The following is a 16,705-nucleotide window of genomic DNA, read 5'->3' as shown; positions in this document are numbered from 1 at the left end:
TGATTCAACGACCCAGTGCAGTGGGAAGGGGGATTGGGGAAAACAAGGCCTTTATCCCAATCAGACCAAAAGCTTGACGATGTGCTGTTCGAGTTTGCCAGGATTTAAAATCACACCTGACTCAGTGTCGACTGTCACTGTCCCGTGCCCGACCGGGTTTTCGGACACCATCACCACTCAAATCGGTTCCTGACCCAAGAAATCAATCCCTTACGGCTTACACACTTTGAAGAACTCAATCCTGAAAAATTGGCCCAAGCCAAGATAAGCTCGGCTGCGATTTGGAATTGTGCAAGAAAAAAAAGGAAAAAAAAAAAAAAAAAGTTGCTGTCTTCCCCACACTCCCAGCGAACCTGACGATCTCCCGCCGCAGCATTTGCTGGAACAAACTCTCAAAATTTGTCAAAGGCTTCACTCTCGGAGACTCTCCAGGTTCAACCGACTCCACTTGTCTTCATAGACCCGCGAACCCATCATAGACCAACTCAGTGACTATTCATCATTAACAAAATGAGTCATCAGCCCCTCCGCTCCCTCTTCATTACCTCAATCGGGAACCCAGGCCGCTACCGCAACACTCGTCACAGCGCTGGTCACCTGCTCCTCGACGCCATAACTCCCCTCCTTCGAACCCAACTCCCGCCGGTATACAAAACATGGTACAGCCCGTCGCTAATGAACGCCTCGGGTAAGAAGCTTGTCAACGAACTTGATGCGTTCAAGCGAATCAATCACCCAGGCACGAACGCGGGCGACTTGACACTCGTTATCCTCCACGACGAACTCGAGAAGCCCCTGGGCAAGATAGTCGTGAAGCGCGGGGGCCCAGAAAAGCTGAGTCTGCGTGGGCACAACGGATTAAAAGATGTTTTCAAATGGTTGGAGAAGAAGAAGATGTATCCGCACGATGCAGCGCTATCTATCTTGCGCATTGGAGTCGGCATCGGGAGGCCGGAGAGTCGAAATCCAGACGATGTCGCGAAATACGTTCTTACACCAATGGAAGGGAAAGAGTTGGATGCTGTGAAGAGGGCTGCGGGGTTTGCGATGAATGTTTTGGTCGAGGAGGCAGGATCAGCTACGGAGGAAACTCCAGTGCCTAAGCCTATTCGGTGACGCAACAACCGAATCTTGTATAATATAATAACTGTAGATTATGGTAAATAGATAGACAGATAGATGATACCCGAGCAATTGCATCGTTTGAATTCCCCAAAAAGCGAACCGTTATGAATTCATCAAGATTACAACGAAAGTGATGATAGTGGATATATCAGCATGCAAAGGTATTACGGCCCAAACCCGGTAAACGTTCCCGAAAAACAAGAACGAGATTAAACAGTACCCGCTATGCTCAAATCCCGAATTTCCTGTAGCACTTCTTCTACCCTGTTATCCAGATCGCCGCGCGCGTACTGGTCTCTCGTCTCCGCGTCAAGATACTGTTGCACTTGAGCCATGCGAGAGTATGCTTCCGCACAAAAGCGCAGCTGGATCTTCACCAAGGCTTCGAAGCTTGGATCGAGGTATGGGACTCGTAGATCGATAAGTTGTGGAAGTTCCGTAAACAGTTGCTCGTTCAGCTGCTCGTATGCTTGTTTGGCCATCTCCAATTCGCGTTCGGTGCGGGGCAGTTTTGTGGCATCCTTGTCGGGCTTCTCGACCAGTCGCTTCACCTTGGCCCTCATGGCGTCATAGTCAAGTAGCTTATGGTTTCTCTTTTTAATGCACTCGTTCACATCGGGGAAGTATGCACAAAAGCGGGAAATGGGTTCGAGGACAGTTGACCTTGCGCATGTCAGTTTGAGACGCAAACACCCGGTGTATCACAGAAGAGGTTTAGTACCTGTATGGTCCGTCCAAGGCTTTAATTGTCTCGGCGTCGAGATCCTCAACAGCCTGTTTGTAGCTTCTACTCACACCGTCGTTGGCCCCGGCGTCGCCGTAGAACGCGTCTATCGTCTCTGCAATCCGCATCTGTGAAGCCGTCATCGCTGTTTAAAAGCGGATAATCAGTGCACCATTCAATGTCAAAATAACTCGACAATTGCCATACCTCGCAGAGAGTCCAGGTAGCCCTTAGCTTCCTTCTGTAAGCGGTTCGCAGCAGCCTCCATGGTCCGGTATCGTCTGTAAGGAGATCAATTAGCCCTCGGGCGGCTAAAACCGTATACTCGGGCTTCCATACCGTTCTTCAATCTCATAATCACGGTCATTCGTCCTCTCTACATGCCCTATACGTGTAGAATAGTGATATCAGCATCCGCAACAGTTTCGGTTTCCAATGTTTAATCCAACTGATATCGGTCCACCTCTGGAATCATCGCGGTTGCGCGGCAAGGTTTGTTGTAGACATACCCGTCTTCATCATAACCTGCGTCGTAGCGCGGTTCACATTCTTCTTAAAACCTGCAAAGAGTGCTCATGTCAGCGTATCCCCAAACAAATTCTCTAGACTGTCGGTTGGATGCGCACCTGCCCAAGACATGATGGACACTAATCGGTCGCGTTACTGGTTCCAGCGAGCAAGAGTAAAGTCAATCGTAGTTAATCCCAACCCGAAAATCGCAGTATGTAACTTAATGTGCTTCAATCGAGTCGTTAGTTCTGGTGTCGAGCGAACGTAAGTCTGGAAAGGAGGGAGGGGAATAAAGATTGAAGCCTAATGCGGGACCGATGATGATGTTCTTCCTTGTTCTTGAGGTGGCTGTGTGTGGCTGTGTATTTTGATTACAACTTGTATGAGACCGGAAAATACAGCCACCCTATACTGTGGACTGTAGTAGGAAGAACAAAGTTACAACGTTACAAAGTTCCTTCAGGATGTCAGAGTCAGTCAATAATGGGATCCTCAAGATATTATTATTCCGGCGTCACTACCAGTGTGAATTACTTACTTGGTTTCCATTACTACAGCACAATGACTTGGTATATGCTATCCGAGCATCCCTCTGTTGTTTACAGTCTGCTACCTTATACCTTGTACCTTCTTCCTATTAAGTCCCGTCTCATTGCTTTCTGGCACTATATAATACCCTCATAACAGCCAATTAGCCAAAGCAGGGCATGAATCGCGGTCTTTTCTTGTTGTCAATAATTGGATGCGAGGGTTGCTGTAATTGGATGCGAGCTAAATACTAATGAGTATATAGTGGTGATACATGCTAGACTCAAGCTCGGAATCCAGAGGTGGATCAACCCTGACGAAATATCCATTCTTCCGTGGGACATTCGTTAATTACTGAATAATCTATAGAATTTTCTTTTTTATAGGCGGAGTCAGATTACAATATGAGCAAAGCAACAGAGCCTACAAGCTACGTCGGCTTACTTCACGAGGCGCCCTGACGACATTTTGAAATGGCCCATGATATAGAGCAAACATCTAATTTATGACGAAGATTATTCGAAGCTAGAAACACGTCAAGCCAGAAGGTGATTGTGTTATTGCAGGATGCTAGATTACTGCCTTTATCCTTGATGTACACTAGGGTCACCCGAGATAGTCCAACAGCAACCATATAAATTGGTAGAGTCATAAGTCTAACATCAGCTACAGAAAAGCGGATAGAGGCCGCATCGAGTATTGACATTTGCATGCTTCAAAATGAGCAAACACACCAGATTCGCGCTGCAATTCTGCACAAAAGGCAAGTGGACGGCTGTGGGCAGAACTTCACAGCAACAAACTCACAGCTCATCAAGATACTAGACAATCAATATAAGTCTAGCATCGCCTGGAATCATTTTCTTCTTCTTCTAGCTATATCCGGGGCAACCTGCGCATTACCAAATGGTACCATTGACTGATGGCGTGGGCGTGGTGCCACATATCATGACCCTGTAACAATCAAAGTTCCCTTCAAAGTATCAGAGCAGAGCTGGCAAATGGATATGCCAGGGTTAGTTCTACAGTTCATTTCGACGGCACCTTTGCTGTCACTAATTCCTGGTCTTTCAGCGATGACGCTGGGTTTGTATGCCAATTAGGCAGAAGCATAAGCAAAGTGATGAAAATAATGAAGACGCCAATGATAGCGCAGGCAGATACTTTGCCGTCACTAAGCAGAGGAAAATACATCCGGCCACTCCCTTCTCGGTAACTGCTGTTCGTGATGACCTTGAAATTCACGTTTCAGAGGCAAATCAAGCTCGTCAAAACAATATACCCAGATCGAACAAACAGAAGCGTGTCGGTTGGCCTCGGGGTAGTTCTGACGTCAAAGTAAGCCATCCCCTCATTGTTGTGCTGCGCCATCCCCCAAGAGCAGGACTCGAAGTCAAAAGCCGACGGATCGACAAGACGAAGTCATACAAAAGGGTGTTACACAACTAGTATGTGGCTGTGTATTTACAAAACATGACAATTTTATCAGTACAGCCCTACGAAACAGCGGGTACAGATTACACTAGTTCGTTAAGCGTAGGTCATACCCCGTTCAACCCGACCTTCCTTGCAGTTGCCAGAACTGGCTTCAAATCGAAAGCAAGCTGCAAAACTCGCCGTATCACATGACCGGCTCTGTCGCTCAGCAGCAAGCTGGAACAGGTGATCACTGATCAGTGACCTGCAGGCTGCGCCAGAGCCGGCTAGCAACAACTTGTGTTCCCCAGACTCGTGGTGGACGATCGACAATAACTGCCGTCTGGGGAGCAGGAACCGTTACTTTTCGAGGCTGTTAATTGCACCTAACATTCGGGATGAACCACGGGGGAAAGCAGTATCCAATCTCGCCGAAACATCGCCCTGTTTCTCATCAGCACCCTCAACTTTGGAACACAGTATCCCTTGCCAGCGTTGTCAGTCACCGCGAGTACAACAGGGTCTCGGCGGAGGCTAGACCTCTTTATCCAGGAACAGCGCACGATTCAAAAATTGCCAACGCCCCCGTTGAGGATGCAAGGTCCAATCGGGACCCCGGCCCGGCGTAGTCATTTGGCTATGTACCGTACAGAGTCCCACGGCCCCATGCGTTGTATCGCCTTGCAATTGCTGCATTGCAACAGGATTTCAGAAAACTGTGCTGCCTGCTCTTGCAAAGCTCCACCGACTTCTCCAGGCGGGCATCCAAGCCTTGCGGAGCTGAATTATTATTAATTCCTTCCTCTAAAGGGAGCGTGCGGAATCCGTAGGTGCCCCCCTTTCAACCACAAAATTGCATCAGCTTTGAACATGGAGATATCCGCTCTCATTAGGCGAGTTACACGCTAGGGACAGAGCGCAGTGAACGCAACCGCCAGGCATAGTTGCCGTCTTCATGGAATAAATTTCCTTGTTAATTCGTTTGAGTTCACTCCGCTGGGGCCGAAGTCTACCAGCCACGATCCCTTGGGACAAAATACGGCATGGCCGAGGTGGTATGGATTGGAATGAATCAGGTTGTACAAATTCTGCTTGGCACTGACTAACAGCTTGAATTTCCCAATCCCTTCATTAAAGAGTCCCACTGCAGTGTCTGTTGCAGCTCATCTAGATTCTTGGCCATCACATACCACGGCGTTGTGAGCTTACTTAGTTACCGATTTTTTAACACAGAGTCCTTTCTCGGCTCTCTCGTTGGTTGGGCAATGCATGCAAGGTGTATGCCATCTTTTATGGAAGTGTTCCAGAAATATCTGGGCAAAGCAAGGGATCTAAACCAATCCAATGTCGCATGCTTAAGCCGACAGCGCGGCAGAATAATTGTCAGCGAAACACGATCCAACTGCCCTGGATCAATGTGCATAAACGGACAACACAACCCTATCACCCGAGTGCTACCAAGGGATTAGAACCAGGCCAGACTCTTGACACTCCGTGCCTTTAACTACTGATTTATGCATGTCAGCGTACTCTATACAAACACATGGGTGGTATTCACTCGTGACTGCCAAGTGTGTTTTCACATACAGTGTACTACTAGCACAGACCTAACGTTACAACCACAACAGTTCCATTAGCGGACTCCCGCAGAGGAACGGGCAGGCCAGCGGGGGTCGTAAAGTATATCGGCCCTTGAGACAAAATTATAGTTTTTCTGTACCTGGAACTCCGGACCAGTATACCATGAGACGGTGACCTAAATTATGTGTAAAGGATATGAGATGGCATGACAAAGAACATGAGAACAGTTCTGTTTTAAAGCCCCATCCCTGAACGGGACAAAAGACGAAAAGTCAAAAGGTCAATTCAAAATTCTGCATATCCATGCGCAATGTATGAGCCCTACTTGGTATGAGTACTAGCAACCATCGTATCGCCATAAGTAGCACTAACAAGTGACACCCGACTAAGTACCTATGTCGCACCTCGTCTGCATAAACTCACATGCAAGGATCTACACACTGCATACTCCTCCCAGAAAAAGGTACATGAGTATGGAGTCCCTCCATCTACAATATGCGGTGCAGCGGTAGCGTCTTGGGGGGCGGGTAATCTAGGAAAGGATGGAATTGGAAATGTATACCGTCAGTTTCAAAGTATAGATACAGAATACAGGCTAAAAGGGAAGTGGACCGAAGCTACCAACAATCCCTGTCGCACAGTGAGTAGGAATGAAGTCATCGGGAAAAGGTGATTACTCTTAGCTAGCGGGTTTCTAATAGCTACAGTAATGCCTACATAATACCCAAGGGGCCAAGACTAAAGACTTGATTCTAGAGCCAGAGGAGTGATGTCGTCCGCTGTCCGGATTAAGCATGTATGTGGGCTATGATGTAATGCGATACTTTCGGGGGGTCACATGATTTATGCATTCGTCCTCTGCATTGCGCGGGAGAATGAGATGACGAGGGGTTACGTCTGAGGTCAAAGATAATGGTTATCATTATTGAGATTGTCTATAGAACAACAAGGGATTTGTTGATTTCACAATGTCAAATGGACTCGCCATTCCTCTCTGTATCTGAAACACAGGTAATATGCTGTAGTAGTATATAGTAGGTAAAAGGTTTGTAGTGTTACAGTTTGACCCCAAATAAAATATCCCCGGGTCACCATGACCTGCAAAAATAAACGCCAGCGCAATCTTGGAAACAATGCTAATAAGACGGGAATCGTGATGGGGGGGGAAAAATATGGCTCCAAAGCAAAAGAAAAGGCAGAATGAAAGACCAGAGGGTGGTCTTGCGGATAGGCCTGTAAGTAGGGCGTGGGAAAGTGAGGGAAATGAGGTAAAAAAAGACAAGGTATAGGCCGTTAATATGGAGTGTATATGTTTGGACTGGAACCATAGGTCTAGTCAAAAGGTCATGATCTTCGTTGCATTAACATGAGAACGTGACGCCAGACTAAGCCCGTAAACTAGGTAGGAGAGGAAAAAAGACATGCACTGGCATAACTGTAGGAAATCTCAAAAAAAAAGCCCTCCTTCTATGTAGTGTAAAGAAGGACTCAACCTCCCACCAGGAAAGGAAAGGGATTAACAAATAACCACCCGTTTCTATCTGAGAAAGAGGAGGTAGACAGGAATAAAGCTACCACAAGGGACCCATCGACCGGATGAGTATCAAACAAAACCAGCCCAATGAACCCTTCCGGAGACGATACCTGCCATTAGGGATATAGTGGAAGACGTCAGAAGCCTTCCTCGCCGGCCTGGCACAGCCTGATCTCGCGAACCCATTCGGATTTCAAGATCTGGGAGGAGTTGATGCGACGAGACGGGTTTGGATCGAGAATAGAGTAAACAACGTTGCGGCAGCGTGCCTTGAAGAAATAAAGGTTAGCTTGAGACTTTGACTTGGTTCATAAGCCACGCCTTACCCTATGCAACGTCTCGATGGGTGCATAACCATCCTCATGCTTGCGACCCTCCAAGTACCGTTTATAGAAGTCATCCTCGTCCTTGCGAGCTAGCTTCCATAGGTGCCGCCCTGTCCTCATAGCCATGTAGATGACGCCACAAGCCCAGATGTCAACAGCTCTGGGGTCGAACTCTCTTTCGACATACTCTTCGGGCGCAATATAAGGCGCAGAGCCACAGAGCCCGGCCGTCATATGTGCTTCTTTTTCCCATGCCATACGGAAGCACTCACCATTTCCAAAATCTGTTATCTTAAGGGCGCCGTGAGTAGTCAACAGAAGGTTCTCGGGCTTGAGGTCACGGTGAGCGACGCCCATCTCGTGCATGTACTCAACGCCACGCATAAGTTGTTTGAATAGACAATCAGCTTCGGCGACCTCTAGTTTTCCTGCAGCCAGCACAAGAGTATAGAGATCACCGCCAGCACAGTATTCCATAACTTCGCAGTAGTCGCCCTTGGCATCCTGTAGAAGGTCGAGAGTGTGGATGATATTAGGGTGTCGAAGAGACGAGGATATACAGAACTCCGAAGTCAGACGTTTTTGATACTTCTTGCTTGTTTCTTGTGGACGGCGGCGAAATTCTTTCACGGCATATAGCTGTTCGCTTTTCGAGTCCTTTGGATCTACCTTGTGAGATATTCTGACAATGCCGAATGCACCGCGTCCGACGATCTCCTGGCATTTACCGTACTTATCGACAAGCGACGCGGTGGCGTTAGGGCCGCCCTTCTTGTCGGCAGCCAACTTGTCCCGCTCGCTCTTGAATTGGTCAATCCAGGTTGACATCAGAGATAATTGCTGGTCTTCGGCATGGTCGTCCTTCTTCCGACCACCGAGCATATCGCGAAGAAGATCGGTCAACTTCTCCTGTCGTCGAGTGCTCTTCAAGTTGTGACAGTGGGAGTTATCGGGGAGGGATTCGAAGCGCTTCTGTACGATCGATCCTTCCTTTGGCTCTTTGCCACCGGTGGTTTTTGTCTTCTTTTCACTCGCGTCTTTCGTGGAAGTTTGTCGTGAGGGGGCTCTAGATGGGGGTTTCGATGAAGGTCTTGATGATGGCCTGGACTGCTTGCCAGTGCCGTTGGCAGCGGACTTTCCGCCATCAGAACTGCTATCTGATAGCTCGCGCGACGAGTCTTGTTCTCTCGGTGTAGATCTTCCGGTGTTACCAGCAAACATGCGAGATATGCGATTCGCCATGGTCTGCTTGGGAGGTTTCACTGAATGGGGAATCGCGGCGTGCGCCGCGTCCCCATTCACGGCAGACAAATTCATGCCCGCCAAAGCCTGTGTTACCTGTCGTTCTCCATGGTCGCTAGAAATCTGTGAAGTTGCGGCGGAAGAGACTGTGGAGGGTACAGGAGAAGGAAACGGTGGAGTCATGTGCGGTGAGTGTCGAAGTAAAACACGGTAGACAAAGGGTACTGTATTTGCCCCCGTAAAGATAGATTGGGGGGATCGAGCAATGAGACTCGGAAAGCCTACAGCACAAGGCTGAAAGGCCAGGTAAGACCAAAGTTGAGAAGCTGGAAGTTGAAAGAAGATTGAGGGTAAGGAGGGCGAGAGCGAAATTATACTTGGAAAAAGTGGTGCGGCGGTCGTGACCGGTGGGTGAAGTAGCTGGCCTGAGGCTGCATTCACTAGTCTGTGACGGCAGTGACTCGGTGGGCTGCACAACCAGGAAAAAAAATAAAAAATCGAAACAAAAAAAATAAAAAAATAGAAAAAAGAAAAAAGAAAAGGCAAAAAAAGAGAAGGACCACCGTTCAGCCTGGAGCGAGGCACGGAATGCCCAGATGGGACGGTGCTCAAGTGGAGCAGCACAGAAAGTCTTGGCTTCTATAGTCTCTTTGAATGCAAGTTGGCGAGGTCGAGTCAGAAGGATGATGTAGTGCTAATATTATACGAGCCGAAGCGAACTAAGCAAGCGGTAGAATGTGGATGGGGAGACTGGACGGTGTGGATGAAAACAATTAAGTTAGAAGAACCGTTGAAGCTGCCTGCTGCGAGAAGAGCAGAGGCGAGAAACAGGCGGGAGCAGCAGGCGGTACTTGTATAGTTAGCAGAGGCAGCTATGTAACGAGTCGACGACACTCCGACAGAAAACTGGAGCAGAAAAGGCAGGTTGATTTCGATTTTCGACAGGCTGCGACTGTGGGAACCTTTTCATCATCCATTACCCACGCATTACCATTTACGTACCGCCTGCAGCAGGCAGACTTGATCTGGTTAGGAGGCCGCGGATCCCTGACGAGGGCGAACTGCACCGCCGTGAGGCGTACCGCCTCCCCGTTTGGTTACAAAGGAATCGGTACCGTACCGAAAGATCCCGGTCTCTTACCGTTACAGCCACAGATCGGGAATATTACAGCGACAACGGACTTGGCCACCGTGCCACACACGATGATCGACGCAGTATCACTGTGCCCGTCAAATGACAATCTGATTCAGCATTATTCAACGGCATGACCATCAGCTGCCAGCTGCCAGCACTAAGCACCGGTGGTGTGATGGTAGCAGTTCTCCGCTTCCTTACTCGACCTCCCCAAAAGTTTGTCGTGGGCGTGGGCGTCGGCGCAACCAGCCACGGTAAAAGACGCGGTGGGAACTGGGAACTAACGACTCCGGCCAAAAGTGGTGCCCGCCTGCCGATTAATAATACGTACTTGCCTTCATCATGATGCTTCGACCAATTTCCAAACGCTTGACACAATAATAGTATTGAACGGAGTAGTAATAATAATAAAACGGCTAGCTCCCAGTACGTCTAGACTCTAGTAATTTGGTAGTTAATAAATGAGCAATCATGATTAATACTACCAAGTGGCGCGGTCGTTTCTTCCTCCGGGAAGCTCCGCAGTTCACTGTCTCCATGAGACGAGCTGTGTGTCCTGTCAGAGGGCTGTGCCTTGGATCCAACTCTGGATCAACCATGGCTTCCGAGCAACCAGGAGTCAACTAAGTCGACTGATGCGCTGTTTATGGGCTATGGGGTAATCCGATGCCGACCACTTATTCGACAACGGAGCGAACGACGCGAGTCTATCAGAAAAAGAAGTGACTCGAAAACAAGCCGGATGATGTTCTCCCCCCAGAACCGTGAAGGATTATTTGAAGGGATAATTGATAACAATTCAAAAGAGACAAAGACCTACCACTAGTCAAGCCTCCGACCTTACCCCATCAAGTCAGACTGAGGCTGTGCGGAAGTCATTGAGATTAGTATTGAGTTTTGTCCCCACACCTCATCATCGTTTACCAGCGCGGGTGGTTTTGCGCGTCCTCATTAGGTGCGGTTCGAGGGCCGCGAGTAACAGGAGTCACCTCTCTTGCTGAGCGACAGGCTGTGGCTGCTGGCCGAGAGAGCTTTGTGTCGATTGCCAAGATATCGCGTTCAAGACATCTGAGGGGTAGCTGAGTGGGATCAAGCAGATGATGGAGGGGAGAGGCCAACTCCTACGTCGCTTCGACTCGTGTAGTCTGTCGGATTTGTTACACCAGCAGAGTTGGCAGCCTAACGCTTCGTCTCTCTCTCTCTCTCTCTCTCTCTCTCTCTCTCTCTCTCTCTTACCCCCTTTCTTTTTCTTATTCCACCTGCAAATGACAAACGAATCCGAATGCGCCTTGTCCAATGTATTTTGCTGCTATCGTTTGTATCCATCATTCTTCAATTACCTCATAACGGTCAGATCTGCTTCCGCCCGCTCGGATACTCCATCCTGTTATGACTCTCGGAGTCAAAGCTTTCTTCAAGTGAGTTTATGATCAAATCAGGAGCTCTTTCGACGGACGAAAGGCTATGGAGCAGGGGTAACTTTGGGCCATGCACTCAACTCCATTGGGGTGAAGTCAAGTATCGGTGTGGGGTTAGCATGTGTCAACGAGACAGATGATGTAGTCCATGAAGCTGTTGACCTTATGGTTAATCCGGAGTCTCCCAGTTTCAACCCAAACAGGCAGCTCAATGGTGCTAAGTACTAATACCTAACGGTGTAATCTCGCGCAAACTCTAGGTAGATGTATTGTGACGGCCAGTTTCCGGTGCAATACCACGATTGGAAGGTGGATAGATGGAGTCCGGACTCCGGAGTATGTTCTGCTTCTAGTTTCGTGATGGCATCTTCTGAAGCACCACTCATGGCCCTCTTGAAATCTCCGGCTCCAATTTACGGCTGCGATCGACTCGCAGTCTCCAGAGCAATTCCCCAGACCTCGGCCGTTAGTCCGACCCGCAGAAGCTTGAGGAGGGAGGCACAGGACAACTGGTGGCCACGAAGAAAACGTCATGGAGTCGGTCGTGAAACAACGTCTCGACCATTGATCACAGATTCATCGCCGTGCATGATGAATAGGCTCTCAGTTCCAACGCTTTAACCCCGTATCATTGTTGGGAATTTGAGCAGAATGGGGATGGCGGTTGTTCCACACCTGAGCGTTCCCGAAAGTTGAAACCAGGGTCGATAAGGTCGGGATGGAGCATTTCAGATTAGCACGAGGGATTTTTTCCGGCCAATGACCGTTGGGAGAGATGGAGATCAAAGGAGAAAGGCAAAAAGTGGTTCCAACCAGATGGGTTTAGTTGGAGATTCCTTCGTCTTACTTTATTGACCACGATGCGTGGAGTGGGTCTTCACACAGGACGCTGCAAGCAGAGGTGCTGCTGTTGAACAAACATTTGAATGCATTACTATATTATTATTACCTATTCCTTCACTCTTCACGCTGCATGTCAACGGAGCAGACAAATCACCGAGTCCAGTGGTTGTACTTTTTCCCAGGCTGAGATGGGTGTCCTGAGCTTGAGGATCCCCACCCTGGTTTTCATTGCATTTGCATTCTAGATAGTGCCAATTGTCGGCTTGGCATATTTCGAGCCTTTCCGTTCCTTTGTACGGGGTCTACGGAGGGGGTGCTCGAATCATCTGGTAGCGACCACGGAGATGGCAGTTTGCATTATTCAATTTTGTCGTGGGACTCGTGATCGATGACCACAGAGCACAATTTGGGAGTGATGCGTACTACCACACCATCCTGTACGAGGGCGTTCGCCCGCCTCAGATTAACTCGACTCCATCAACGCTTTAAGATCAGGGTTCCAGCATAGGGCGTTGTCCCTTGGTCTGTGGGTTGCAGCAAACTGCAAAGCAGCCGGCTTCATGCACCCTCCCTTAAAACGCCATCCAAGAGCTAGGTCTTTTTGCCGACCCTCTGTCAGACAAAGGAAATGCCTATATAAGCCATTGCTGCATACTGACGGAGTACTCTGTTCCAAAGCCATCATCTGTTAATCCAAGTTTATCCGGGCTCTGATACTCGAGGCTAACAAGCGGGCCCGTTGCGGAATGATCCATGCTCCCTACTGTAGTGACTGCGTGGTTCAACTGACCCGTCACCGCACCGGCGGCCTTGGTGTCGCTTCTCCTGTGTCCTTCCCGACCTGGTAAAAGAACGTCCAAGCTAAACTTCAGGACCAAACATCTTCCTTAATGTCCGAATTTCTTACCATATAACTGGCATTAATTCCAGGGAGAGAATCGCACTGTCGCGATCGCAGGCGAAGCGATTGGTCCGCCCGGAAGGAATAAACCACGCACTCATCATCAGGTGGGAATCTAAATGTGGGATGGAGATGAGGTGACTAACGCAATGAACAGACGGTGAGCCTTTGCCTTTGCTCAAGAAAACTCGGCGGCAAACCCCGGTTGCTGCTCTGTGCGCTGTGCGCTGTGCTCACTGCTCAAGCCTCCGTCCTCAATACAGAGTACACTACGTATTATTTTGCTCTCAAGAGTCAAGTCCAAGCTTTGAATAGATTTGGGGCCTAAAAGTGGAGGACGAAATGGAACCACATTAGACGAATAATACTGGAACAGCCAACAAGATGCCCGTTTCAACAGTTCAAGCTTCGCCTCTGCTCTCGCGCCAAGAATTACCAAAACTCTTAGACTCACAATGGACAATTCAGCAAACACACGGACATGATTTTTCCCATACCTCTCAGCAGAAGGATTAAGCTGCTCATTCGCATTAGGCAACTCTAGAAGTTATCAGTGGAGAGCTGCACGAGCTATCAGAAATCTCTCGACGGAAGCCAGTTTTCTACCCTACATGCAGCTGAACGAACTTGGCTGCATGGAATTGGTCCGGGTCGCAGATGTATAATCCGCCTTGGATATCAACTTGGTTCTTGGATTCAACTCCTTCGTGTTGGCTCTCCGGCAGAATCCTGGATTCTGTATTGTCGCTCCCTTTTAGGTTATAGCGGGCATCTTATAGGTGTGATTGCAGGGGTACTTTCCTTGGCTTTTTCTTCAGTTTTATTGTGGAGTTGGTAGTATCAACCCCGTTCCGAGTAGATGTTGAACGAGACATAGGAAGTCGACCTCAATTCTTCTTTCTCCCACTCTAGACTTTGCTCGCAAATACGGCCTTTTGAGACTGTCATATATCACCTATCTCAAAAACAGACGATGCCACACAGGGGTTTATTGATAGTTTGGATGAAAATATATATACTCATGCTTTATAATATATATATTCTCAAGCAGATATCTTTATCAACATTTTTAGCTAGCGGTCTAGCGTGCCACTTTCGACCCAATATTATGGTAGAACGATTCCGTAGAACACACTCCATGATTTACCAATCCGGTCGATCCTTTCCATTTCTCGATCATCTATCCTCTTCCACCAAACAATCTCCCGATAATCGTTCCAACGGATCACCCAACCATCCATGTCATACACTCATTGACACAATCCTGACGTTCACCTTCCCCTCACCACCCCATACACCGTAAAGAAAACATATATATTCATCCCCTACCGCAAATAATGGCTTTACCCACACTATACCACGCTGTCAGCCGAGCCAGGAGCAACGCAAGCCAAAATGTCCAACCGCGCCGAAAGAGCCGCTGAAGACGAGTACGAGGCCGACTACGACAACTACAACCCCATCGAAGAGGAGGACGAGATCGCCCCTACCGCCTACGTCTACGAGCCCGGTGACCGGGGATTCACAATGGGAGTGCCCGTCCAGCGAGACGAAGCGCGCCATGCCGATCCGATGCAGCCTCCGTTTTCGAATACCGATGCGCAGCTAGGTATGTGCCCGAATCCAATCCAACCCATCTCTCGACTCTAGCTCGGCAAGCTAATGGGATACTGGACGGTTATAGCCCGTGGTGAAAAGGAGGCTGCTGACCAGTCTAATATAATGGGCGGCAAGGGAAGACAGCTTCGTCATGGGAAGCCGCAGGCTGAGTCTTGAGATAATGCTGGACCATGGACCAAGGATGACTTGTCGGATGAGGCGGCCGAGACAGGTCAACATAGTACAATATAAAGTACTTAAGTTTGGCTATATGTATAATAGGAGGGGCCGTGAGTAGCACAGAGTCATGGATCACTGTTTATCTATGATGATACTATAGTTGAACATAATTGTGAACATGTCTGACATGTTCGTGGATATCTTCAGAAGCTTCCTTGTTGGTCACAGCGGAGATTCCCAGAAGTAGGAGAAACGTCGTCATAACGCGCGGGACACTCGGTCATGGTTGGGACGACATCTCCTAGCCAGTATCCATTGCTGCCAGCTGCTCGGTATCCCGGACGCCAACGTACTGGATTGTTTCCTGTGCCGATGTTATCGGATGCGCTGTTGTACGCTGCGCTGCTGACTCGGCCTGAGGCGGGTGGGTGGGTTCCTCTCTGATCGCAGGGCGTTCAATTGGCCAGAAGCCGAAACGCGAAACGCTGTTGATACTCCATTTGGGGTTTCGACGCGGGTCGAATTAGGAGTCAGTTCGACCCTCGGCTCGATATACTACCGCCTAGGTTGATCTAAGCGAGAACGCGGGTCTGGACATGTTAGGACACATACGTCGGATAGGTAGAACCCCAAGGGCTACATACCACAAATTGCTCTAGTGACTGCTCGAAAAGTTCGTTATTCACACCTTCACCACCAGGGTGTTCGGTGGGTGACAGCGGATTCTTGACAACTGTTCGAGTTAGCCACGATCGCTTCTTGATTACGAGATACCAGGCCGGTGTACCATATTCCACGTATAGGTTGATGTAGATCTGTTGCAACGCAACCCGCATATTTGGGCTCTTGACGTCTGTAAGCATCACGAATTTGATGTTCGTTGGTGTCTCGTAGTAGTGAAGTTTATACTGGCTGGTGCGATACGTAACGAAGCTAGAATCAACAGGCGTCAATGTTTGGTTGTCTTTAGGGATCCTGAATCGAAGTTTCTCACTTGTCGTCTTCCCCTCCGAGCTTCCGCACCATGTTTCGAAGCGAGAAAACAGTACCGAAAATCAGCTTCGCATCGTCGTCCGTCGTCCGCGTCGACGGGCCGGAGACAGATGCGAGACCATTGGCTACTGTTGGCGTATCGGAGGTAGGTCGCGAGGATTTGCCGACGGTTGAGGTAGGCCGAGGGAGCCAACGCCTTTTGTATATGCACTCAGCTGGAAAGAAGATAGTATTAGCGGCCGCAATAAAGTTTGGGGGTGTTTGGCTTTTACCATGACGGTCGAAGATGTAAAAGGAATAGACAGTCATCGTGTCCCGTAGTCGAAACAAGCGGGAAACCACCTGACAGCGCCGAATGTCCAATTCAGGGAGGCCGACGACTCCCGACAACTGGGACGGGCGAATATGTTGCAGATGAAGGTTGTTCCGATTGAGAGGCGAGACTTGCTGGAGTGATGGAGATGAGGAGGCGACTGGAGCGAATCGGGGCGGTGAACGACGCTTGTTGACATCCAAGATGCAGCTGAGACTAGTTACGAGCTGCTCCTTTCTTGTGGCGTTGGCTCCGAATGATGAGTAGAAGTTGGCATCGAGGTGGAGGTGGTGTCAATTGAAGCTGGTATAGCGACGATGTTCTAAATATAGGGGGC

At 48.9% G+C, this 16,705-nt stretch overlaps 5 protein-coding genes across 5 annotated transcripts; 2 read left to right on the top strand and 3 right to left on the bottom strand.

The window, feature by feature from the left end:
- Positions 1–510: 510 nt before the first annotated feature.
- PTH1 (aminoacyl-tRNA hydrolase) lies at positions 511–1,116 on the top strand (the record flags this gene model as incomplete). Its single annotated transcript, XM_041695276.1, has 1 exon — positions 511–1,116. One exon carries the CDS (start codon positions 511–513, stop codon positions 1,114–1,116), a length of 606 nt encoding a protein of 201 aa, XP_041561023.1.
- Positions 1,117–1,334: 218 nt separating this feature from the next.
- On the bottom strand, positions 1,335–2,488 carry HOB3 (amphiphysin-like protein RVS161; the record flags this gene model as incomplete). Its single annotated transcript, XM_041695275.1, has 6 exons — positions 1,335–1,788; positions 1,847–1,994; positions 2,057–2,130; positions 2,189–2,234; positions 2,359–2,409; positions 2,476–2,488. The coding sequence occupies 6 exons, from the start codon at positions 2,486–2,488 to the stop codon at positions 1,335–1,337; spliced, it is 786 nt and encodes a 261-aa protein (XP_041561022.1).
- A 5,067-nt stretch (positions 2,489–7,555) lies between these two features.
- Positions 7,556–9,169, bottom strand: SAT4_6 (serine/threonine protein kinase SAT4; the record flags this gene model as incomplete). The annotated part of the gene is made up of 2 exons (XM_041695274.1): positions 7,556–7,687; positions 7,745–9,169. 2 exons carry the CDS (start codon positions 9,167–9,169, stop codon positions 7,556–7,558), a joined length of 1,557 nt encoding a protein of 518 aa, XP_041561021.1.
- A 5,509-nt stretch (positions 9,170–14,678) lies between these two features.
- Positions 14,679–15,059, top strand: APUU_70404A (uncharacterized protein; the record flags this gene model as incomplete). The annotated part of the gene is made up of 2 exons (XM_041695273.1): positions 14,679–14,892; positions 14,968–15,059. The coding sequence occupies 2 exons, from the start codon at positions 14,679–14,681 to the stop codon at positions 15,057–15,059; spliced, it is 306 nt and encodes a 101-aa protein (XP_041561020.1).
- A 575-nt stretch (positions 15,060–15,634) lies between these two features.
- On the bottom strand, positions 15,635–16,364 carry BET5 (TRAPP subunit BET5; the record flags this gene model as incomplete). The annotated part of the gene is made up of 5 exons (XM_041695272.1): positions 15,635–15,652; positions 15,707–15,795; positions 15,850–15,995; positions 16,057–16,270; positions 16,328–16,364. The coding sequence occupies 5 exons, from the start codon at positions 16,362–16,364 to the stop codon at positions 15,635–15,637; spliced, it is 504 nt and encodes a 167-aa protein (XP_041561019.1).
- Between the last annotated feature and the right edge of the window lie 341 nt (positions 16,365–16,705).

Source organism: Aspergillus puulaauensis, chromosome 7 (genome assembly GCF_016861865.1).
Source record: "Aspergillus puulaauensis MK2 DNA, chromosome 7, nearly complete sequence".
Classification (NCBI taxonomy): Eukaryota; Fungi; Ascomycota; class Eurotiomycetes; order Eurotiales; family Aspergillaceae; genus Aspergillus; species Aspergillus puulaauensis.
Note: the sequence above shows the minus strand (reverse complement) of the source record. Positions and strands in the feature narration are given on the sequence as shown.